The 26,815-nt window shown below is 40.8% G+C and overlaps 1 protein-coding gene across 1 annotated transcript; it reads right to left on the reverse strand.

Moving 5' to 3' along the window:
* Positions 1-83: 83 nt before the first annotated feature.
* Positions 84-22,190, reverse strand: LOC142070766 (protein-glutamine gamma-glutamyltransferase 5-like). The gene is made up of 11 exons (XM_075124734.1): positions 22,184-22,190; positions 20,807-20,986; positions 18,949-19,067; positions 17,717-17,845; positions 17,284-17,461; positions 15,881-16,013; positions 15,199-15,302; positions 14,845-15,087; positions 13,543-13,869; positions 12,420-12,580; positions 84-107 (listed from the first exon to the last, which is right to left on the reverse strand). Exons 1-11 carry the CDS (start codon positions 22,188-22,190, stop codon positions 84-86), a joined length of 1,605 nt encoding a protein of 534 aa, XP_074980835.1.
* Positions 22,191-26,815: the final 4,625 nt, after the last annotated feature.

Genomic DNA, 26,815 nt, shown 5'->3' on the forward strand with positions numbered 1-26,815 from the left:
GCTTTCCTTATTACAGGCTCCAAAATGCCCAGTGAAAGCTGCTGTAGTAACTTTGGTAATATTTACATGTGAAAAGCTTCCAGCTAATTATATTCTAACTGTTCCACCTGCATAAAAAGAGGATCAAGACCAAAAAAAAAAAAAAGGCCTCTAAAGAAAATTAGAAGCTATGCAAAACATTAAAGAGAGGACCAGATCAAGCTATGCTCAGCAGAGAATCAAGATTGGAATGGCAGTGGCTGGTGCAGGTCAGGGATAAGATGCTTTGTTAGAACTGTGTAAAGTTCCAGAACCAGCTACAGATAACGCGTAAGATGTAGTAGCAAAAGCTGAATATAGTGTAGGTCCCTGAATATACTGTGGGGGAATCTTCATCAGTGCATCTCACTAGAATATAAACATTTCACTATCCATAACAGATTTAGAGACGCTGTATGGAATTTTGGACTTACTTTTCTACAGCCTGATGACTTGGAATTCATACAAAAGGAAACAATGAAAAGTGACTGAAATACGAAATAACCTCATAAATGAGGAAAAGAAAGAAAGAAAGAAAGAAAGAAAGAAAGAAAGAAAGAAAGAAAGAAAGAAAGAAAGAAATTCCAAATAGGATGAAGTAATTTAACATCATTAAGATAGCTAAATACTTTCCCATGTATCATGATGAGAAATGGTTTCTAAATATTATTTCATGATAATAATTCAGGTGTGTGACTAATGCAAATGTTTTTGAATGGATGCACATCATTTAGATTGATTATAGGTGATGGGCCCTGTAGGCATAGCTAAAACAGACAAGCACCTATTAATAGCTACTTCACTCATTATCAGAGAGTCTAAAGACCATCCAAAGCCAATTTATGTAATATTATGGAGGAAATATCTTACTCTGCAGCTTTATGTACAAAAGCCTTGAGGCAGGCCGTCAAGAACCCAAATGCAGTAGAACTGCCCCAACTCTGCTGTATGGTGGGAGGGTTAAATGTGCAGATTATTATACATGGGAAGCACCACATGCATAATAATTCCACTGAGTTGTCATCAGTCCTCAGGAGTGCAAAGCAGGGAGAGCTGGTGTGTGGTTGGGAAGATAGTGAGGTGTGGCCAGTTTGTTCATGGACTCTATGGATCCAGTGGTGGCAAAGTCCAAATGGAGATCGTGGTGGATTGTGGTTGCTACAATACCCAATTGGCTGTCGCAGTAGCCCCCACCCAGCTGTGCATGTGCACCATGCCCAATCTTTGGAATGGGTGAGGATTATTCATCAGCCATGCACAAAACTTTCCCTTTGGCTTTATGCAAAGGATCTGCATGTTACCCTATATGCAAATATTTATTTGTACTATGACAATCTAGTTTGCTGGCAGTTAAAAAGTCTTAGAACTTAACACTGTCATTCAGAATACACATACAAAAATATGTCAGTAGATATGGAATGAATTCCGCATAGCTAAAATAGTGGAAGAAATCAGTGAAGAGGAAAGGACCTGAAACATATGTCTACATGAGAACCTACTATCTAGTTGAAGTATTTTTCTCAAAGCAGGAGTGTCAATATAGTGTTGTTTATTTGGACTCTATAAAATAACCACAGATGCAATTAGAATTAAAATAGTTATCTAGGTAAAGTGGTGTTGACTTATGTGAAGAATAATATACAATAAATAACACAGCATAGTGAAAAAAAAAGCATAGTAGAAAAGAAAAAAGAAATGCAAATAGTATTTTGCAATCTGAATATTTTCTTTCTGCATCTTTTCCTAGGGTCAGTGTATTTTCATTTAATTTGTTATACACTTCTATTTCATAGTATGAGGTCCAAAATATTTTAACAACATTAAATAAAACATACAGTGTTTCAGTAATTTAATCTTCCCACCTAACACAAAATATTGCATTTTATTTGACTCTATAACTAATACTCAGTAGGATATTGGTTCATCAAATTACAAAATTCAATATTTTTCCATGTAATGGAATATATAAAAAATAAATGACATTTCACTCAGACACATTGCTTTTTATGGTATGTCACTGATAAGTGTCATAGGAAGTCCAAGCCCAAAGCATTTAAGATGTGAAACAGTCAACCTGCTGTTCGATTTTTATATCCTCTCCCTTTCTTTAAAAAAATGACTTAATTCACAAATGTGCTGTGTGCTGTTAAGAACTGAATCAGAAGTATCAGACATAATAGTTCATTTTCTCTACTGTAAAATAAATTGCAGCCCTATTTTAATTTTATATTGGGGGAAGCTCAGATACTACTATTTGTTCTGACAAGCAATATAAAAATATATAGCAGAAATTTGTAAACTAAAAGTTTTATGGGAAAATTATCTTTATTTCCCACCTTCACATACCCAAGAATCAAGTAAATGTGCTTAAACTTGAAAAAATAAAATGAAAGAGCATCTGAGTTGCAGTTGAGTGGAAACAAAGTCCTGAAGGACTAAAACTTATTTGTACATGACTGATTTTCCTTGTCTGATTTCTGACAAATAAAACAGTTGTCTTGCTCAGATGACCCTTAGGTTCCAGACTAGAAGCATGGTTGGCTCACAGAAGAGATTAATGTTAATTTTGTAAATAGTTGTTCCACAAGATGCAGTAGAGCTGCCTGGAAAAAAAAATCAAAATTGGAAACATCTTTACATTTTTTTCTTCTGACTTTCAACCAAAAAAAGGGGTGTATGAAATATTATGGGTTTTTTGAACCAGCTCTCACCTGGCATGTCACCAAGACAGAAGATATCTGATCAACACAGCTGGGGACCTTAGGAGGATATATGATTGAAAGGTGACATTTCAAATTCTGAACTTTTCCCTGCACATGGTGGCCCATACTTAGAACCCAGTGAAATTCTTTATACACACACACACACAAACTTTTCATGTATTTTGGGAGGAATTTTGTTTTATTTTATTTTATCCCTTCTGCAGGGTGGGAAGCCCTCAGGTTTCCTGCCTGTAGGAGTGGGAGACCCCAAGGGGAGGGAGTAGAAAGCAAGCTTGCCCACATTCAACCACCACCAGCTGCTCATAGAGGGTTGAATGTGGGCCAGGCTCCTCACTCTGTGTGTTGCAACATGGAGTATGGAGGGGTGTCGCAGCTCTACTCACTCAAATTTGGCTCAGCCACACCTCCACGATGATGGAGGGGTGGCCAGGCAAAATCTGAGTGGCATTGTGCCAGAGATTTTTGTTTTGTTTTATTTTATTTCATAGTATAAATTGGTTCTCTTATTATTTTTTATTACTTCGCATTTGCAGAAAACCCTCTGGGCTTTACCCATAATGGATGAAGCTCTGCCTGAGTGGTTACGTCTCCTTCATCACAAGGAGATTTCCATCCCCATTAGCTGCAGATTCTGCCTCTCATTCTCTTTGGGAGCTATGTGGCAGAGGCAATCTAGGCTTCTTCTCTACGATTTGAACCACGGAGAATCTTAAAAAGTCCTAGCAGTCCTCCGGGGTTCTAACCATAGAGTACCTGCCGAGAACATAGCCCCTAACATGGTCCCAGCCACAAAACATGTGGCAAAGTGTGATGGATGGAGTGGCACTACATAGGCAGTTACTCTAGTTGTGTCTCAGTGACAATACGTGGGTTGGGAACCACACTTTAGGCAGGGTGTCTAAGATCAGGGAGTGCATTGTTGGGGAGCCAGGGAGAAAGTCAAGGGAGAGAGGCAAGTAGAGAAAACCATATATGGGATGTGGAAATTTGAGGGATGCACATGAGGAAATTTCAGGTGGAGAGACAACCAATGAAAGGGAAGTGGGGTGAAGGGGAAGTCAAGGGGGAATATTTGGGAAGAATTATTGATGCAAATGAAGTGATGCTGAAAAAGCACAGGAACAGATCTGTGCCTAGAACCATGACCAGGGGTATTCTATTTGATACCCAAGATCCATAAACCTGGAAATCCTGGACGCCCCATCATCTCAGGCATTGGCACCCTAACAGCAGCATTGTCTGGCTATATGGACTCTCTCCTCAGGCCCTATGCTACCAGCACTCCCAGCTATCTTTGAGACACCACTGACTTCCTGAGGAAACTTCAATCCATCGGTGATCTTCCAGAAAACACCATCCTGGCCACTATGGATGTAGAAGCCCTGTACACCAACATTCCACACAAAGATAGATTACAAGCTATCAGGAACAGTATCCCCGATAATGTCACGGCAAACCTGGTGGCTGACCTTTGTGACTTTGTCCTCACCCACAACTATTTCACATTTGGGGACAATATACACCTTCAAGTCAGCGGCACTGCTATGGGTACCCACAGGGCCCCACAGCATGCCAACATTTTTATGGCTGACTTAGAACAACGCTTCCTTAGCTCTCATCCCCTTACGCCCCTACTCTACTTGCGCTACATTGATGACATCTTCATCATCTGGACCCATGGAAAAGAAGCCCTTGAGGAATTCCACCATGATTTCAACAATTTCCATCCCACCATCAACCTCAGCCTAGACCAATCCATACAAGCCGTCCATTTCCTGGACACTACTGTGCTAATAAGCGATGGTCACATAAACACCACCCAATACCGGAAACCTACTGATCGCTATACTTACCTACATGCCTCCAGCTTCCATCCAGGACACACCACAGATCCATTGTCTACAGCCAAGCTCTAAGATACAACTGCATTTGCTCCAATCCCTCAGACAGAAACAAACACCTACAAGATCTCTATCAAGCATTCTTAAAACTACAATACCCACCTGCTGAAGAGAAAAAACAGATTGACAGAGCCAGAAGAGTACCCAGAAGTCATCTACTACAGGACAGGCCCAACAAAGAAAATAACAGAACGCCACTAGCTGTCACCTTCAGCCCCCAACTAAAACCTCTCCAGCGCATCATCAAAGATTTGCAACCTATCCTGAAAAATGATTCCGCACTCTCACAGATATCGGGACACAGACCAGTCCTCTCTTACAGACAGCCTCCCACCCCCAACCTGAAGCAAATACTCTTCAGCAACCACACAACAAAAACACTAACCCAGGAATCTATCCTTGCAACAAAGCCTGATGCCAACTCTGTCCACATATTTATTCAAGTGACACCATCATAGGACCTAATCACATTAGCCATGCCATCAGGGGCTCGTTCACCTGCACATCTACCAATGTGATATATGTCATCATGTGCCAGCAATGCCCCTCTGCCATGTACATTGGCCAAACCAGACAGTCTCTACGCATAAGAAGAAATGGACACAAATCTGACATCAGGAATCATAACATTCAAAAACAGGTAGGAGAACACTTTAACCTCTGTGGCCACTCAGTAAAAGATTTAAGGGTGGCAATTTTGCAACAGAAAAGCTCCAAAAACAGACTCCAATGAGAAACTGCTGAGCTTGAATTAATATGCAAACTAGATACCATTAACTTGGGTTTGAATAGAGACTTGGGAGTGGCTGGGTCATTACACATATTGAATCTATTTCCCTAAGTTAAGTATCCTCACACCTTCTCATCAACTGTCTAAATGGGCCATCTTGATTATCACTACAAAAGTTTTTTTCTCCTGCTGATAATAGCTCATCTTATTTAATTGGCCTCTTACAGTTTGTATGGCAACTTCCACCTTCTCTGTTTGTATATATATATATATATATATATATATATATATATATATATATATGTCTTTTTACTATATGTTCCATTCTATGCATCCAATGAAGTGGGCTGTAGCCCACAAAAGCTTATGCTCTAATAAATTTGTTCGTCTCTAAGGAGCCACAAGTACTCCTGTTCTTTTTTTAAATTAAATTATGAAAATGAGGTCATTGTCTTATTTGCATAAATGCTCCAGACTTCTGGGTCTGCCTCCTCAGCAGGCACAGTGTACCAAACTGGAAATTCTAGTGCAACAGGAACACAGCAGTTAACAGTGTCTGTATTATATCAGATTTCCTTACAACTCATTTCAAGTGGGGTTGCATAGTTTCTGGCTGGGTAAAGCCTGGAATAAAATATTCTATAATTAAATTGTGATGAAAAATAATGTTTCTAGATATCTTAATGGACAATGAGGATTGAGGTGGACAGTGCTTAATCAGAAACATCTGTTCAGCAGGTGGCTGTTCAAACCAGAATAACCATGGCGGTTGCAGAGGGAAACTATATTCATAAATATAAATATTTGTGAATTGGAGAGTTTTACATACCCTAATATGACTACATGAGTAGAGGCATGCAAAGTTGATTAATTGTGTTTACCAAGCAGCTTTTATAGCTATCTCAAAGCTTACTATTTTACTACTACTTAACAGTTTAATGTTTCTCCTTTTCTTACATATTAATTGTCACTGTGTTGAAACCTTTTAAAACATGATTAGAACATTAAAAAAACTGTTTTATTTTAATTGTATTACTTTATCTTTATTGGTATGGACATCAAGGAAAGAGCAACTTTGTTTCTTAAAAAGATTTCAATTCATGGTACTTATCCCTCATTTGAGTTTAAATCATCTGTTCAAATCATCTGTTCACAGGATCATAACTGGTTGTTATGGAAGTCATGTCAGATAATGATGTAGCTGTCACATGTTTTTAAACGTACTTCCTTAAGAATTGTTCCACCTTAAGTACACAGTGCTGGTATCCTTTAAATCCCTCTTTTTGTTTTCAGCCAGGCTTTCTTCCAGTAGTGACATGTTGATCATGGCACTTGAAGACCGTGGAGGCAGAAAGGAATTAGCGTAGTGGCTGGGTGGAGACATTTACTGTGAAGATAGGATTTGATTTAATTGCCCATGTAAGAAGCTATCCATTTTATACTGAGGCCAGATTGGGTAATGCAGGGATGCTGGGGGCTGGAGCCTCCAGTGATAGGAAATTAGGATCTTTTATTCAGGAGACATGAGTTCAAATTGGGAGAGAAGATTAGAGAAAGAAATGGAATAGAGAAGGATTGTGGCAGGTGCTGTAAGGGATAAAAAAGACTCCACAGTCCAAAGTCTCTGCAGAGTTCTTCCTCCCCCCTTTGAAAAACTCTGAAAAGAAAGACAATTACCAGTTGTTGGTTTTTAACTTGTATTTTTATAGTCCATCATGAGAAAAAAATCCAGTAAAAAAGCCAATGGAGACAATGGAATCATTCCCACCACAATACAATATCCAGGCAATGGTCTCTTTTTTTCCCCTGGCAAACACAAAATAAGCTTTTCCACTCAGTACCATATCCATGACATAGAAATACTTTACCCTTTTCATATACAGGGATTTATGGTACAATTTCTCAGATTCCCATGGTACAACTGAAATCTCTTCATGACACATGGAGAGGTGGGCTTCATAACATAATGGGTGCTCTAGCATCTGTAGCACTAACAAAACTGTTTGATCCCAAATCCCTAGCAAAGAAATGGGACATATTCCATGCTGTACCATCAAGGAGGAAAAGATGGAAGGTGGGAGGTGCCTCAGCTAATCCAACGATTTGCTAAGAGGAAGATAAATGGAGATGTCACAGTAGGCCTTGGAGGAGTTTCATCCTAATAATAATAAGCCTTAGAGTCCCCAAAACTGTGGGAGGAGATCTGTGCTGAAATGAGAGATTCAGGTAGTTACGATCTCCTCAATTTTTCAGGGGCACTGTTTTCTTTCCCCAATCCACACACTGTGTCAGAAATGTCTTAACAATAATGCTTTAGTCTGTACTCATGAAATCCATGATGTGGGCCTAGAACTGGACATTTTCCCATAGGCCTGAACACCCAGAATATATACAAAAAGAACCATACCATAATATACTGTACAAAAAAACATGTGGTCACTTGCAAAGACCAAAGCAGTTAAAATTGCTCACTAAATTTTGCAGCCTCTATAATTAGACTCACTGGATTTTTGACACTGGGAATGGAATATGGCCAGTCTTATGAATCCAAATATATCCCTACAGTAACTCTTTTAACCTGAGTTTATTTGAAGCAGGGGCAATTTTGGCAGAGAGGGTTTGCTTGTGACCTCCACAATTCTAATTGCCTGATAAACAAGGCAGGATGGCAGCATTTAAAGCTGACTTGTGACATATTAATGTCAGCAACTAAGGGTCCAATGTCTCTTAAGCAAGACTTAAAAGAGGTGGCAGTCTCTGTTACTGATATACTACCACAGGTACATCTGCTTAAATAATCTTAAGGTTGATACACTTTATGGAGAAAGAGATTGAAATCTGGTGTGAGCAGCGAAGCTCAGCAGGACCCATAACTAAATGAGCAGTGCATACTGTTGAGAAATCAATGGGAGACAGGATGTCGTTTATAAAGTCATTAGACTGAGAAAGCAACCTGATTGGCTGATGAGGATTCTGAGCTGTGTGATTATGAGACCCAGTGGTCCTGACTGGGCGCATGCTCATTTGTCATAAAGAAAGTATCATATTCCAGGTGGTACAAACACAGTATCTAATGCACTTCTCTGTTGCTGGGCGCACGCTGCTTCCTGACACATCTCAGATGTGTGTATAAATGGCCAGAACCACAAATCCTGTTCTTTATTATCTTGTCTATTCCTCTCACTGTAAGAATGCAATTACCACTTCAAAATATCTTCCTGCATAACTTCATTTAGTTGCTTCAATCTCCGTTTGTCTATTTTTGATTATATGTATTTGCATTCAGAACAGCTTAGCGCGCCCTTGTCAGAGCCCAGGCAGAGCGGGACAGAGTGTTATATTTAGAGCGGGGTGCTGAGTGGGACAGTGTGTCATATGTAGAGTGGGGAGCAGGGCGAGAGAGAGTGCCATATGTAGAGAGGGGGCCAGGGCGGGAGCGGGTGCCATACGTACAGTTAGCATCAGAGCGGCACAGAGAGCCATAGGCAGAGAGGGGCACAGAGCGGGACAGGTTGCCATACGTAGACTGAGGCTCAGTACGAGGCAGAGTACCATATGCAGAGCGCAATGTGGAGTTCCGTGCCGAGTAGGATGCAGGGACCCATGTGGCGTTCCACACGGAATGGGAGGCCAAACCCCTCGCAGAGCAGGGCACGGAGTTGCATGAAGGACCCCACTTGGAGCCACACACAGAGCGGGCCGTTGGGATGCTCACAGAGCGGGCCATGGGGCGAGACACTGGGGCGCACACAGAGCGGGCCGCAAAGCGAGACACTGGGGCGCACACAGAGCTGGTCGCTGGGGGGCTCACAGATTGGGATGCAAAGCGAGACACGGGGGCGCACTCAGAGCCAGACACAGATTGAGACACTGGGCCACACGTGGGGTGGGACACTGGAGTGGGCATCGAGCCACATGCAGCTTCAGTCATTGGGACACTTGTGGAGTAGGACGATGGAGTGCACACAGAGCTACACACAGCAGATGGCATTTGGAGACTCATGGCATAGGATGGTGGAGCGGGCACAGAGCCACCCATAGCTGGAGGCATTTGGAGACTCATAGCATAGGATGGGGGATTGGGCATAGAGCTATTCATGCCTTGAACCACTGGGGCACACACGGGGTAGGATGCTGGAGTGGGAAGAGAGCCACGCATGCCTTGAACCACTGGGGCAGACATGGGGTGGGATGCTGGAGCAGACCTCGGGTCACTCATAGAAAAAGAGACTGGGACGCCCAAGAGGCGAGACACATTGTCACACACAGAGCGGGACACACTGTCACTCATGGAGTAGGGGGCACTGGCAGCCGCAGCACGGTACACAGACTCACACATGGGATGGCCGACAGGGAGGCACACGTAATCATATACGAGGGGGCCCCCAGAGTCACCCGCAGGGCCATACCCAGAGTTGCACACAGGGATGCACACATAGTCGCACGCAGGCTGGGGGTCGGAGCCACACACGACCTGGGGGGAAGAGCCACACACAGCCTGGGGGCCAGAGCCGCACACGACCTGGGGGGAAGAGCCGCACACGACCTGGGGGGAAGAGCCACACACAGCCTGGGGGCCAGAGCCGCACACGACCTGGGAGGAAGAGCCGCACACGACCTGGGGGGAAGAGCCGCACACGACCTGGGGGCCAGAGCCGCACACGACCTGGGGGCCAGAGCCGCACACGACCTGGGGGCCAGAGCCGCACATGACCTGGGGGGCAGAACTTTCCACATCAGCATTGGCATATCCTTTGCAGTAGCCAAACTTGTGACATCTGAAGTTGGCCAGGAGCCGGTGACAGCCTTCCCTGTAAGGTGTAAACTCCACTATGGTTCGTGCCTGGTGATTAGCAGCCAGCGTTCCCAGACTGAATGAGGAGATAGAAAGGAAAGTGTTTTTTGTCTCATATATAGCTTATACTTATGCAGCAGTAGAAACTGGCTATACACCTGTTATGTTTGATCTGTTTTTGTGACAACTCTGCCATATGTCATCTATCTTATAAAATTTTGTGCCAGAGGAGGGAGGCAAAAAAAAAATCGTATTGTGATAACATGACATGAGTTTTCCTCCTTATTCAGGGGAAGGTTATTATACTCCCACCAACAGTATTTACCAGCACCCTTTTATTAATCCCATAGAATCATCCAAAATTTGTTTCAACAATGCTTTGTACTTTTTCACTTCAGCACCATAATTGGAAGCCAATTCCACCTACTCACCACATTCTGAGAAATACATGCCCCTTGAATTCTTTGTAAAGATAGCATATTCCACCCTAACTCACTTTAGGTCTTCTATTTCTGATCTGTCTGACTACCTCAAGTTCATTGAGCTTTATTAGATGAGCTGTATATACTTCAATGAGAATGCACCTTAATAGTTTTCTTTCAAGACGAAATAGTCCCAAACTTTGTCAATTTTTCTTCACAACCAGAAATAGCAATGGATACTAACCAGTTGCTAAACTCCTTTTGGGGTAGGATGGCAAACTGCATGTACTAAGTGCCACCCTTCCCCAATGAAGAAGTTATGGGCTTATAAGGTACCCTGGTGACTGAGACTGCCTTTTTCCAATTTTGAATGAATTGGAGGTTAAAGAAAAAGAATGTTGGGTATAGTGACTGTTTAGCAATGTACATTTAGGGAGATCCTCTTCACAGATTCAAAGGGATTATTGTACTCTCCCCACTAATAGAGGCTCCGCCTAACATATGAGTACCCAATTAGCATTTCGCACAAAGGAAATAATGTGTTTTCTCCAACAGACAGTAGCTCTTAACTATTTTTAACTTATTTCTTTAAAAAATGAAAGAATATGCATATCCTCCCAGCACTAAATGCTCTACCATTTGCAAGGGAAACTAGACTCGCAATGCAGTCTCACAACAGAGGCATGGACTGGTGGAGAGACAAAGTCCTATTCAGCAATAGAACAACTGAAATCTTCCAATGGCATATTCAATCCGTGAATTCTGTTTAAATATTTGTTGAACTTACTCAATAATCTTTGGGTCTTTGAACAGTCCACAACCTTCCAGACTCAGTACACAGTTCCTCAGGTCCTCCTGGAGGGGATTGCAGAAGGAGATTTCTGCAGTGCACGTAGCATGCACCCTGGGTTTACCTAGAAACTGAGGAAAGACACAGGAACTCTCTTATGAACCAGCTTCCATATGAGGAGAGCTAAAAAGATTAGGGCTGCTCAGCTTAGAAAAAGGGACAGATAAGGAGGGGCTATGAGAGGTCATCATGAATGGTGTGGAAAAAATGAAGAGACATGTAATTTACTCTTTCTGACAATACAAAAACCAGAGCTCACCCAATGAAATTAACAGGCATCAGGATTAAGAGAAATAAGAGGAACTACTTTTTCACACAACATATAATTAACCTGTGGAACTCATTGCCATAAGGTGCTGTGAATTCCAAAAATATAACTTAGATGAGTTCATGGAGGATAGGTCCATCAATGGCTATTAGCCAATGTGGTCATGGATGCAACATCATGCTTGCGGCAACCCTAAACCTCTGACTACCAGAAGCTGGAAGGGGAAAACTGGAGTGGTTCTCTCCAGAATTGCCCTGTAATGTACCCTGAAGCTCTGGTATTGCCCACTGTCGGAGACAGGATACTGGGATAGATGGATCATTGGTCTGATCCAGTATGGCTGTTCTTATGTTCTTGCATCCCTCCAAAAAATAGCATTTAGACTAGACTAGGATTTTTAAAAAGCTGAAATATAAATAAGGAAATAAATGGAGATTTAAAAAGGGAGGGTTATTCAGCTAAAAATCCCTTCCTGGTTTAAAGTTGGCTGACATCTCTCCTATGAGATGGGGTCAATTGTTATTAGATTCAAAATCAAATTCTTCACTGGTAAAATGAAAAATAAAGAGAGTTCTGTTGCTTCAGAATTTTTCAGCACTGCAACCACGCACAGTGATCTAGGAATAGCCCTGTGCGTGTGAGTGTGAGAAAGAGTTTCTTAGACCAATGGGTGTCCCTTGTGTATGTGGAGCAACTAAGGGATGTGCTTTACCTTAATATCAAGAGGAGGCTTGTTAATCACAATATCTCTGTTCACCATCAGGACTTCACCACCACATTCTGGTTCTGAGACAGCTACCACTCTCATAATGTTGTAGTCAGAGAGGTGAGACCCATATTGGTCAAATGGTATGTGTAGTGGGATTGTTTTCACTGCAAAGTAAAATTATTGTTATCACTAATCTGTTTCTCTCAGCTGATATCTCCTGCCATTTCCATCCTGTAATTTGAGTGGCACTAAACCATACAGGTTAACAGTAGTTTGCTGAATGTCATGATATCCCATTGTCTTTGAGTGCGGACATGACATCTGCTGGTTAAAGGAGATGCATTACTATCCTTAACACTGTGGCCAGTTTCAAGGATCTTTAAGTATATCATTGCATTCACCAAGAAGTTCCTCCTTAATTAAAACTTCAAAGCAGAAGATTTCATTGTGCTGTGTTTCCTAATCCTCAGTGATATCCCAATCTCAAGAATTTAAATTTAGTAAAAATGAACCCAAACACTAAGGAAGTGATGGTTTGATATTCATATGGTATATGGAGAGAGCTTGTTGTTTCTGGAAAGAAAAATATTATTAATCACAAGCTAAGTGTTTGTGATGTGACATCCCTCCTGTTTTCTTTATTCTGTGGCTTATCTGGTAGTAATGCTTGGAATGTTCAAGGCCTGGGATCCCATTTCACTTGAGAGATATCATAATCTCCTCTAGTCAAAGATATATACAGTTTTCCTCAAACCTTTGGCTGATATCACAGCTTTCAGAGAACTGTAGCTACATCAGTGTATTTAACATAAAACTGTTCCTTAGTTAAAACCCAGACCTAACCTTTGGAATTTTGCTCTGGTAAAAATGAATCCAAATACCATGCAGGGCCTACGACCCACCCAGAAGCATACAAGCCATGCAGTGAATTTGCTGATCTTCGGAGGATCAATCCAAAAGCAATCCAACTGTCAATATTAAAGGATGTAGAGCCCCATTAATTTAATCTCCTATGGCTGTTAAAAGGCCTCTGACTAATCCTGATCACAAGTATTCACCTATCTCCTGAGGATAGTGCTGACTTTGGACCAACAAGAGTGAATTAGATAGCTCCAATGTTTCTTACCTTCCCTTGGACCCAGAATGACATTCATATTGTCCTTCCAGAACTGATCCAATGGACATCCATTGCATGTCATCACCTGAGCACACAAGTTGAAATTCAGGTTCTTGGGCTCCTTACGTAAGTTTTCAAGCACCCATTGCAGACAGACATCTTGGCCATATACAGGACAATTAGCCATCTTAAGCCTCATAGCAATACCAGCATCACTCAGGAATGGGTTTCGGAGAGATGCTACCTCCCTGTCTATATCTGAATTGGGAGCATTACAGTATCCAGAATGAATTTTTCTATAAGCTCTGTAAAATGCTTCTTTGTCTTTCAGAGAACCTGTTGAAGAAGATATGGGACATTTAACCTGTTGGAGATGCAAGAGATCATAACTCTCTCAGTCCCAAAAGTGATTAAATTCCTTCTTCTTCTCTCCTCTCCTTAGAGCTAACCTGGTACAGTCAAGTGTAGAACTAGAACGTAAAGAAAATGCACCTCCTCTCCTGTTCAAGGAGACAGGAATGCTGAAACGAAATCACTAGGAAAACATGCTTAGCTGCAGTTTGTTACCTTATTTTATATCTGTAGAGTAAATAAATAATAAAACAGGTATTCAGCATAAGTCTCAGAACCAGCTGTACAAGGACCCCAATGTGTACAATAGACCACATTACATATATCTTTCTAAACACTAGAGATAGCCATATGAAGACACTCTCATAAATGTCCAGCTTCTTAACCATGCTCCTGTTGTCCCTCAGACATAGTCATCCAGGGGTTTCATTTTTACAGTTAGCTCCAACCCATTTCACACTCCTGTAAGTGTTGTGCTGTATAATCCCTTAACTAATGTTGGATGGTGAATGTAGCCCAGTAGCAACTTACACTGACAAAAAAAAAATGAATATGAGAGTACACTAGATATGTGAGGGGGCTAATTAATAATTATGTGTCTTGACATCTCTGGTACACTAGGTGAGAATGAAGAGGTTAACTCCTGCTTGAAGAATGATTTCGGGCCTTTCAGAGGTCCTAAGAAAGCCCATCCTGATCTCTATTACCCAACTAAGGAACAGGCAGGGCCAGAATATGAATGAAAATAGTAGGAGTGAATGACTTTAAGCACAATCTTTAAAAAAATCAATTATATTTAGAAGCCTTTGGAATAATGTTTCTTTCCAAAAACTAGATCAGTCTGGAGAAGTTTTACTTTAAAACAGAGAACTTTCACAATGAACAGAATGTGTTTATTTATATTTCTTATGATCAGCATTTCAAATTCCTGTGAATCCAGGTAAAGTCTTTGGTCCATACCTAATTCATATTTGTAAGCTCTGGTGATATCCTCACGTAGGTCACTACCAATGCACTTGGTGCTGATGTATTGCCCACAAGGCCAAATGTCGTAGTATAGTTTTGTCTTTGAGACAGAGCCTTGGGAAAGCCAGCCAACACAGCCTGCATTCAGCCGAGAGAACATATGATGGCCGTCATAGTCCAAGTCCAGATTTCCATCTTTGATGCTTCTGACCGAAGTAGGACCACAGCATATTGAACCTAACATAGATCAAGTCAACCATATTACTACATTATGTAACATAGCATGCTACTATACAACCTGAAGAATAGGACAGTAATTACTTCTACAGAACCACAGGGTTCATTTACCTCTACCAGTCTCCAGGGGTGTTGGATCCAGACACTGCCAATCACCACAGCATTGATTTAGATCTCTGCGGGCCATCCAAGATTCATTCCAGCAGTGGTAGCTCCTGTAGGATGTAAAAGTTCAGTTTTTGTAAAGAACTTTCAGAGGCCAGTCTTTGGTACAAGTCAAAATGCTGGACCAATCAGACTAGGAACAGGGGTAGGGTAGGAATATGAAAGCTACCATTGGTGTGCGATAGTGATCTGGGTGCATGCTGTATTGGGGCCAGACACTACAGCCATAGTGCTCTACACCAGTGATAAGGAGCCTCAAGAAGCCAGTTATCAAAGAAAAGATTATCAACTAAGTGATCATGATGGAAGATGATGGCCCTGATCCCTGATGGATTTGTGTTTCATGATGCAGTCAGTATTTTTGGAGCCACTCCAAGATAGATGACATCATTCGTAGGTAGTATTAAGTACTTATGAGTTTGGTGAATGTTTTATGAGCATCTGATTCTTATGTAGATTCAGCAATCAAGCAAGTACTACTAGTGTATAATTATATCTTGTAATGTGTCATCACAAAACTGAATTATTGCAACAGTCTTGCAACACCAAAGAAATGGCCCATGGTCAGGCTTATGTGAGTTCTTATACATCAGTAATAGCATTCACTCATTGTTGATTTCACACTTACCAAAGGCTGTCTTTGCCACGCAGGGTTTTGCCAGTACAGTCAAAAAGTTCATTGACAACAAGGGGGTTCTCAGCACGTTGAGGAGAATAGAAGTTTGTGACAACACGGCTTGGGATTCCCAAACACCTCATCACTGTAAGGGAAAAAGTGCTCCAGAGTCCAGAACACTTACTCAAAAGTCCCTATAAAGAATGCTTCCCTGGAATAAGTTAGCCAATTCCTTTCCTTCCTATTTTTAAAATAATTTCTCCTATAATTGACAAATACCATGTAAATAGTTTGAGCTAAAATCTCCAACAAAAAATACTGAGTGCACATAACACTAATGGTGCAAAGTCAGCTTCTCTAGGGGACTTCATTTTGCTGTTGGGAAAGTAGCAAAGGGGGACCTAGAAGTAGGAAATAGGATGTTAGGCTTTCTTCTTGGGTCCTTTAGGAGGATCAACAATAATGGTGTCTGACTAACAAAACATCAAGAGTCCTCCATAACGTTAATTGCAAACGAAGCATAGATTCAATTGCACTATGTTACAAAACATCCCCACCAACCAACTTAGAAACTGATTTACCTCAGTAAGTAATCACTTATAACAGTGGTTCTCAAACTAGGGCCACCACTTGTTCAGGGAAAGCCCCTGGTGGGCTAGGCCGGTTTGTTTACCTGCCGCGTCCGCAGGTTCGGCTGATTGCAGCTCCCACTGGCTGCGGTTCGCCGCTCCAGGCCAATGGGGGCTGCAGGAAGGGCGGCCAGCACATCCCTCGGCCCATGCTGCTTCCCACAGCCCCCATTGGCCTGGAGCGGTGAACCGTGGCCAGTGGGAGCCACGATCAGCTGAACCTGCAGATGTGGCAGGTAAACAAACTGGCCTGGCCTGCCAGGGGCTTTCCCTGAACAAGCGGCGACCCTAGTTTGAGAACCACTGGGCTAGCTCACTAAAATATCCTCTCTTTTCATAGGAAAGGATAGTAGATTGCAGCTCATTGCTTTGGCTCCCAGATTTTAGGAAGAGATACAGTCAAGCATTTTATTGCAATTGTCACTGCTTGTTCTTCTGATTCATCATCCAAGCTTGTGCTAGAAGAATATGCTACCACATACAGTACACTGTACTTACTCTGCCTTTTATCACTGGTGGAAATGCTCAGCAAACACTGAAGCATATAGTACTGACGGGAGTCAGGGCCAGAAGGGTGAGTACTGTTTTTCTTCCTGCTCTGATCACTGCTGAGACAAAGCTGGATCTCACCCTAGTCAGCCACTTTACAGTGAATTTATTTTGGTAACAAAAAATAGATCCACTTTTTTTTTCTGGTGACATACAGATCACGTCAGCTGCTTGCTGCTTGCTGCTTGACAGGTGTGGATATATCATTCCCCACCAACTTTGGGGAGTCTAGCATACCTGTGCACATTACTGATGCAAGAGACGCAGAGTCTCCATATCTGACCGGCCTGCATCGGCCTTTATACCACTGCTGAAGGATGGGAACACTTCCATTCCATGACAGTGGTTTAGCCCCCTGAAGGTAATCATTGTTTTGTGGGAGCTTCATGATGTTGTTACTGCTATGGCCACAGATCTGGAAAACAGACAACAATAAATCTAAATATCTGATAACTTTTCTACATCCTAAGACTTTTCCAAGATACAAATTCTGTACTGAGCTACTGAAACTGTGGAAATTCTGATTTACATGGTTAGTCAAATTCCTCCCTGTTTAGTTCCATATCTGGTATATGTGTCTGTGGTTCCTGTGTGTTTCACTCTTCTCCTACAACATAGCTCACTGCTGCTGATGCATTCAGAGGTCATATGTGATTAACCATTCACTTACCATGTGGTTTACCACCATGCTGACATGCACAGGATCATTGCGCCAACTACTTTCTCGGTCAGAGTCATGATGGTAATTTGCACCCATATCCAGGAGTTTCAGGCAGATATCCAAAATGCCATCTTCAAACTATGTGCACAAGGAAAGACGGCTATTACAGACACTATGGAATGCTGGCTTTGATATGTTTCCTTTTGTTTTCCTTGTATGGCTGACATCTCTTTATGCCTGTGAACAGACCCCTTTTTCTAAAGGCCAGTGCCCGTGACTTTGCATTGTATCTCATATCTACTGGCAGAAAGGACAGAATTCCTTTTAGAACATGCCAGGGTAACTCCTTGCTTGGCCAATGGGATCATTTCCACCTTTCATTCAGAGGCTCAATACAAGGTACCTCACCCTTTCTTCCAGGGAAGTCTCTACAGCCTTCCCAACCCCTGTAGGGCCAAAGTGAAGTTAATTCACCTTTTCCCCCAGAGATGAGTGTCTATCCTGTAGTCTTCACTAGGGCTGGGTGGGAAGTGGTTTTCCCCTCCTGTGAAAACTTTTGAGATTTCAAAATGTTTCTCGTTCTGTAGCAGGTTTAAACTGAGACCCTTGAAAATTTCCTTTTGAATTTGTTTTGTGAAAATCAGAGAGAGAGAGTCACCAACCCAGAGTAGCCAGATGTTTAGGGATCGCACCTGGGATGTGAAAGGTTCAAATCCTTGATCCGAATGGTGCAAAGCAGTGACTTTAGCTTGGATCTCCTACATACTAGGTAAGTGCATTAACCTCCAGACCTTGGAGGCATTTTCTCTCCCTGACCCAATGAATATTGATATAAAGTGGAACAGGTCAAATAGCAGAGATTGACTGATTGACTATATAGCCCAGTGGTTAGGGCACTCCCTGTGATGTGGGAGACACAGGTTCTGAATCAGGCAGAGCCTGGGTTTCCTCGGTGAATGCCCGGCCCCTCACCACTGGGCTATCAGGTCTCTCTGCTCTAGTGATCTTATGGTGGATTTTTTTTTTAGCTGTATGTTAAATTATTGAGACTGGAGCATGGTCTGGATTGGCACAAGAAAAACTCACACAATTCTGTAATATGCCAGATATTTATGTAAATCTTGGCTTGCACCAGTGCTACAGAAAGGCAAGATCAGTCTGGCTACGCTCTGTCAACGTCATCTTTTGAATTATTGTTGGGTTTTACAAGTTCTGAACAAGTCTCACAGTGTGATATTTACCTGTCCAAAGTGCCACGGTCTAGAAGTAATGTGCTTGTGAACTCCCTGGTACAGCATTCCTTGTTCATTCAGGACATATTCTTTTCTGTGGGCCTCATTGTACATATACACAGGGTCATCTGGAAAAGAAGCAGAGACAGAACCATCAGTCTAATCTCTCTACCACTCACTTTCTCTTTCGCTTCTCTCTTTCTTTACAAATCTGCTTTTTTTCCTGTCTTTAACTTAAACTTGAGCAACATTTTTAAGTGTGTCATCTCCTTGGAAACATTGCTGGGGTTTTGGATAAATTGTTTAATAACTCACTGTATATTTAGAAGCTTGATTTTTGTCAAATCATTTTTCCCTTAACAGGTCTCACCCAACTTTATATATGTACAGCCTGAATTTCAGAGGTCCTGAGAACCTCAGACTTCCACTGACATTGTGGTTACTGAGCACATCTGAAATTCAAACAGTGTGTGTTTAAATTTGGCACCTAAAAACCGAGGCACCCAAAATTACAGACTGTTTTTTAATACTTGGCACTTACTGACTCACTTAAGGTCATACAGGGTAAGTCTACACAGCCTGGATGTGACTGGTCCATGTCAGCTAACTTGGGCTCATGGGACTCGGGCTCATGGGGCTCGGGCTTTGGGGTTAAAAATTGCTGTGTTGTCATTCGGGCTCAGGCTGGACCCCAGGATCTAGGACTATTCCCTCATTGTGGGGTCCCAGAGCTTGGGATCCAGTCTGAGCCTGAAGTCTATACAGCAATTTTACAGCCCTGCATGGCCAAGCCCCAGGAGCCTGAGTCAACTGACACGGGCTAGCCAGGGGTGTTTAATTGTTGTGTAGATGTACCCACAGAGTCAGTCGTAACATCCAGGAACCTACCCAAACCTACTGACTCCTGTCCTGTGCTCTATCCACTGGATAATAGTGCCTCCCAGCTTAGACTAATTTATTTCCCAGTGATATCATGAGGCGCTTTAATATTCTGATGGAAATTGCTGTAGAAGTGGTGGTGGGGGGAAACATTATACTTTAAAACTAATAGCGTTAAATGACCAAATGAAAAAATGAGCTCCAAATGTCTCTGGATTTTGGAATCTTCAGAATCTAGATTGGGATATCCCAGGACTTGCAGGAGAGAAAATGAACATGCAAAATCTGAACCTGAATTGCGCATCTCAAGTCCATCTCTTCTGAGACTATTTTTTACTATCTGACCCAAACACCCTCTCCCTTGAGCCAACTGCTCCTTATAATTTTGTTAATTTTAAACTCCTTCTATAAGCAAAATAATAAATATCTCCAGCATTTCTCTAACCACAGATTTCCTATGGGTTTCTTACCAGCACACCAAGGATTAAAGAGGATGTAAAAGTCTCCTAGGCACCGGTCATATGTGCGATCACAAGATGTGACATGCATGTTGAGAATGTGGCGGCCAATACAGGCATTGGTTGGTGGAAACAGGGTGATGTTCATGCACCTTTTTTGATGAGGTTTGTAGCAAGCACTCCAGCAGCTGTGATCTATACATTTGCCTAGAGAGAAGTTGCACTTTGTCCCATTTGACTCACAGGGTCTGATGCCTTTTCAGGAAAGGAAAAATACAAGTCTGAATAAAAATAGACAAATCAGATTCAACAGACACATATTTTGTCGAAATGCCATTTGCAATGTAAAGCTTCTAAGATATAAGGTCTCTTATTTATGTGAATAATGCACAGCACAGTTGGGGGGAGATTAAAACTCCATATGAAATACAAGGAGGCTTGGAGATGTCTATCGGCACAGATGGTGAATGGGGAAAGACTATTTATCAGGAGAGGACTGGGGGAAGATCATGCAGCTTGGAAGTGATTACCTGTCTCCACAGTGAAGGACATGGTGTCCCTGGTGTCATCCCATTCCCGGTTTTGGAAATTCACATAAAAGTTGAAGGCCTGGCCTCTCCTTACTATCTGTTTGTCAGTGCCGAAGAAATGAGTGTTATGGTTTTTGCAGTTGTAAGGACAGTTTAGGTCGACATCTCCCAACGCAATAGCTGCAGGAAAAGAGAGGAATGAACCCAATGAGAAAAAATATATCATTGAGGACACATTATTTAACATCTGTTGCCAAGGTTTCCTGCGGGAGGGGAAAAAAGATGACAGACAAATAGGGAGCATAGAAATTAATCAAAGCAATATATTTTCATTCTGAAGAGCTAGTTAAAGAACAAGAAATATTTCAAGTCTTCAAAGGGTTGAGGAACTGGTCAGTAGAAGCAGATAGAGCATATGCCCATATGAAGTTAATTCCCTTTGCGGGCTACACAGAGCCTACCCCTGCTCCTAAAAGCATCACATGTTGAACTAAGAAAATGGCAGAACTGAACTCTATGGAAAGTCTTACAGCTATTGTCAACCCCAACCAAAAGCATCTCTCAGTAAGAAAAGACTAGAGCCTCCTGGGGCTGCAGATGAATCTGTAACTCATGGTCAGCAGTATCAAAATCAACTTCATCTATCACCTGGAGGAGACTGACAATCTACACACAACCAGCACATCTACACCACATTGAGGCATAAGCCCAATTTAATTGGGGAGAAGGAAACCAGGGGAATCCAGATGCCATTTAAGCTGCCTTGCCAAAACCTTCTCAGTGAACTCCGTAAAAGTAGGTTATTCTAAACAGGGTAATAACTTGAGTTAATCAGCATAACCAGATAGTATTTTTTGAGTAATGATCTAACAATTGCTTCTTTAAAGGAAGCTAGTATCTTGCTGTCAGCTAAGAGAGCCACTGATAATCAACTCTAGTACCTCCCATTGGTTTTCTCCAGTCAATGGGAATTTAGCTCTAAATCACTGGGAACACAGAACATTATAAAATAAACTATATGTAAAGCAGAAAGTAAAAATAATTAATTTGCCTTTTCATTCCTCTCAGAAATGGCCATCACATCATCTTCTCATCATATTTCCCATCATTCTCTAGGTTTAAAAATAACTTTTGATATCTGTAGGGTCTGAGCTATTTTTTGTTGTTGTTTTTTAAAGGAGGGAAAACTGAGTTCAAAGGTAAAGAAAATACAGAAAATATTATCTTCTTATGACAAAATGATCTCTCGGCTTGAATTTCCACAGTAGGATGCACACATTTTGTCCATGTTTCTGGCAGATTCATTAGTCTGCTTGCCTTGTCTGCCACCTGCTTTCAGATGTTAGTCACATGGTAGCAAAGCTCCAAAGCACTCACCTTCCATTTTCCGTGCACACAGACCAGTTTCTTAAGCAGACTAGCACCGAGTCCAATTATTCCTTAGCAAGCTCGATGCTATACCCCAAGATCTGGTTGAGTTAATCTGTGATTGTAAACCTCATCTCCTGTCAGTAGTATTTATACTCAGAACTACAATATGCTTATGCATATTGCTTCAACAAAATGCCAATTAACTAGAACATGTTTAGGGTGAGGCCTCACCCACACATTCACTGATGCTCATAAACATCTCAGAGTAATTTTCACTTCAAGCATTACCAACCAGAGTGAGTCCTGCTGAAGGCAGGGAGGAATTTTGGTTCTTTGCCAATAGCATAGATGTCTCCAGTGGCCCAGGTCTCTGGGATACTTCAGTGCAATGATGAATCTGTAAACCTCCTGAGCATAGAAAAGCATGTCGTGATATAAGTCACACAAATTGAGAACACTTTGTGCCCACCTTTACTTATAACAAAGAATTTACTGCACAGAAATTGGAGTGAATCAGTATAGCCAGATAACATCAAAAATTTCCTGTGGAATGTAGTCTCATGGAGCAGCCTACTATGTGGCATTACTTGCCAGAGTGGAGGCTCAGAGTGCAATATACCCAAGCGGAAACTTTCTTATCATAAACCATAATATAAGTGCTTTTAGAAATTAGAGTAAGTTTCTACCTGGAAACTACACTGTTCCTTCAAAGATGTCTGTGTGTGTGTGTGTGTGTGTGTGTGTGTATTTAAATTATGCATGTATAATTTAAAGAACTCAACCCCTCACTATTCAAAGACAAGGAGCAAAAATTGAGAATATGTTAAAACTAGGGCTTCACTTTGATATAGCTATATTTAAGCCCAATAGAATATTTAGATTTTCACAAAGCTCCAGAAGCGTTCTGGAGAATTATGGTTAGTACATATATTCAGCATCAGATTCATGTATGTGACACTGAACACTTACATATATTTGTGATAAAATACATATATTCAACACTGAATATATATATATCTGAGCAGCTAGTGCCAAAGCTCCACCCTCCAAACCGGATATACTAGGGCTTTTGTCACATAGCAATAGGTGGAGGGTAAGGAAGTTAGGTAAGCACAAGTATTGATCACCCTTGTCAGATACTTTGCAATTGATGCACAGACTTGTATTTGTTTGCATGCTATACTAGTCAAATATCTTCAAACACTTAATAGATTCACTATTAAGGAAGCTAGTTTGTGAATGTTTCACAAATCTCCCACCTGCCCATTAAATGATATGATGCATTTAATATTTATGCAATATGACTCAACTAGGTCTAACAGATATTTTAGTGGCACTATTTAAAATAAAATGATTCCATATATCACTCTTTTGTAAAAGCTTATCTTAACAGAATAGTCGCAATAAACCAGAGCAGTCTTGAAGTAGTCACATTACCTTTCTAACTAAATAATTTTCTAACTACAAATTTTGATTTTTTTTCCTCTTTGGACTATATCCTTAATTACATTTAAATGGTAAGTTACATGCTGATTTTTTTTACAAAATATGTTTAGTAATCATTTGCTGAGAACAAAGAAAACCAACCTAAGGTTCTTATAAAAACTGTTAATGAGACAAAAATAAAATCTGGTGTAATCTACAGTAATCATCCACTGACACCCGTTTACACCCGTTTTTAATTGACTTTAAAGCATTATGTTTTTAATTTCTCAGAAAAGGAAAGAAGAAAGTCAATGAAGATTAGCACTGCCTAATCTTGGCAGGTTCTGTAGGCAATTCAATACCACCTCATGGTCAATGATATAAATGGCTGATGACTCATTTAATGCAAATTCAACATGCACCCCTAAGTTTTGAACATAGTTTGCACCTTGTTGGACATATCAATATACTTTCTGTGCTATAACAGGATCTGGAAACAGACTGATAGCAGCTAAAAAAAGCCCTCATATATACATTTAGCCCACCAGAATCTATTGTAGAGCCCTCAGAAAAGAGGGATGCAATCATTGTTTCAACAAAGGCCCAACCACTGTTTGTCCTCCCATAGAGAGCGACAATTGTCATCTAACTTTCTACAATAATTCCCCACTATCTCACAACAATGCAAAGATCTTATCCTCAGGTCCCCAGCAAATCTGTAGAACCTCAGTAAGGCCAAATCCAAGGCCCATTGAAATCAGTGGAAAGACTCCAATTGACTTCAATGGGATTTGAATCAGATTTAATAATTTTATTAAGATGATGTTAAAATAAAAAGAAAATGGTTACTAAGGGTATGTCTACACTGCACAGAAAAACCCACAACACCAAGTCTCAGAGCGTAGTCAACTGACTCAGGCTCACAGGGCTTGGGCTGTGCGGCTAAAAATTAGCAGTGTAGCTGTTAACTGAAGAGACTGAAGAAAACTCAGCTAATCCTGCTCTGACACCCTTCTCTGTCAAACTGATCTAAATCTGATCAGTCTTATCAGTGAACAACAAGTTCAGCACAAAGAGAAATACTCTGAGGAATATTGCCCCTGTTGTTGGCAATACTGAATGGAAGCAGTTTGTATTTAGCAGGCTGCTCAGTGCTCAGAACAGCTCTGCTGGTCCAGTTTTCATAGATTTTATGACAGAGCAAAAGAAAGATTTCTTCATCTGCACCACAACTATGATTTAGCACCAGTGTGTGTCAATAAGAACAGAGAAATTGAAAATTTCACAGGTGGAAGTGGATGTTATTTGTGGGGTAATATTTGTTGTTCACAAACATTTGGATGGCCACGGGGTATCTGAATCCCAAATGTTTCATTAATTGTAGCCTGAATGATCAGTCATCTGAAGACTCAGATGGATTTTGCAATGTAAGCTGTTTTGTATTTATTATTTGTCATTCTTCTGTTTAAAAACTTGTAGTCATTCGACCAGAGGGCAGAAATAATATCATGTGAATTAGTTGGCAATTCAAACACCACAAAAAAGTGGCAATTAGTAAAGCGTCCAAGTGTACAATTCACAGACAATCCAGAGGCTAATATCCCAGGTGGCTGACAAGCCATTTTTTTCTCTGCAAAAAAAAATTCAGTGAAAAATCTGTTTGATATTTTTTCTACTTTTGGAAATGAAACTAAATTGGAAATTTTAATCTCAATTTGATTTGAATATTTTTTTCATTTCAATTCAACTTTTCATTAGAGTTTTGAAAATCAAATAATTTTTGAAAACTTCATTTTTTTGTTTCTTTCCCCTTCCTCTTTTTGCAATAGAACAAAAAACATTTACATTTCATCCTCAAACTTTCCCCTTTTGTTTTTCATTTCCCTTGTACTATTCTATGATAGCTTGGGAAGTCTGTAATTATTTTTCCTTTTGCCACTCCGTAACCATTCCAAATTCTGAGAACTTTGAAAAGTTATAAGAAAAAAACCCACAAAAATTGAAAACAAAATACAAACAATCTAGGTATCCTTCATTATGTTGAATTCAGCAGCAAAAAGGAACAATGGAAAGAGGAAGAGAGAAAAACAACAAAAATTTGAAATCTGAAATTTTGAACGCATAAAAAAATTGGTTTCCAAAAAACACACCAGAACTAAAATTCCCATTGTTTTGAAATTTCCTTTAAAAATAATTTTAAAAATGTTTTATAATCTACATTTTCCCACATAAAGTTTTGCTTCTGATGAAGTGCCATTTTTTGGTAGGAAAATATCTTTACCAAAAAAATATTTCAACCACCTCTAGCTATATGTGGGTTCAGATAAATGATTTATTTAGTACTTTAAAATGATTAATTAAAAATGATGTAGTCACCAAAATGAGAACTGATTTAAAACCATTCACTGAACAGGGGAAAAGAGGGCTACATTTACAATGGATGACCAGACCAATGTAGGAACATTTAAATTGACTATTCGTGCCATACTTAGATTCAAAGTAGCATGATTGCTACTGGCCTTCTACCAGCAAATCTGAAATTGGTGAGATTCCCCAGCAATTAAGTGATAGTCAGAGTCTTGTAAATAGATGGAAACATTCTGATCTGCAACAAGGTTTTGTTTTTCGTCACCACAGGATTAATAACTGAAGAGCACTATACAAAAATAGTACAGCTGTGTGCAGTCCTAAAGAACAGACTAATTAAAGTCTCCACAACACCTCTACTCACTTGCCTAAAAGATCTCAATAAATGAAAGCTTGTGACAAACAGAGGAAAATAAATAAGCACCAGGAAATGGCTGGACTGCTCAGGTTCCAAGAGTGTTTGTTATAACTGAAGTACGACAGTGAATTATCAGTCTGATCCTGTCAGGTGCAGAGCCTCTCCAGCATGGATGTGAGTCATTGACTTCTGCTGGAACTGAGAGCACTGGAATCTATGTCACAAAATAGTGAAGAGGCTTTATGGCTTGCCATTATTGCTATTAAAAATATTGTTGCCTAGGCAAAAAGACACAGCCGGCCTTCCTTTGCCCATTAAAAGATATTTGTATAACAATTATTTTTGGTAACTCCCAGGACTTTGATAATGTGGCATTTTAGACGGACCGATACATACTGAGCCTTGGGTAAGTAAAGTGGTGTTCTTGCTAGAGTCCAGAAAACTTTCATAGCTCTCAATTGCCCATTACAACAGTAAGACGGAGTGAG

This window comes from Caretta caretta, chromosome 2 (genome assembly GCF_965140235.1).
Source record: "Caretta caretta isolate rCarCar2 chromosome 2, rCarCar1.hap1, whole genome shotgun sequence".
In the NCBI taxonomy this organism is placed as follows: Eukaryota; Metazoa; Chordata; order Testudines; family Cheloniidae; genus Caretta; species Caretta caretta.

Coding starts and splice junctions, on each gene's coding strand:
- LOC142070766 (XM_075124734.1), bottom strand. Junction 16,014..17,283: donor TGCATCAGTAATGTGCACAG/GTATGCTAGACT, acceptor TTTCCCTTACAG/TGATGAGGTGTTTGGGAATC. Junction 15,303..15,880: donor CGTGGCAAAGACAGCCTTTG/GTAAGTGTGAAA, acceptor TACATCCTACAG/GAGCTACCACTGCTGGAATG.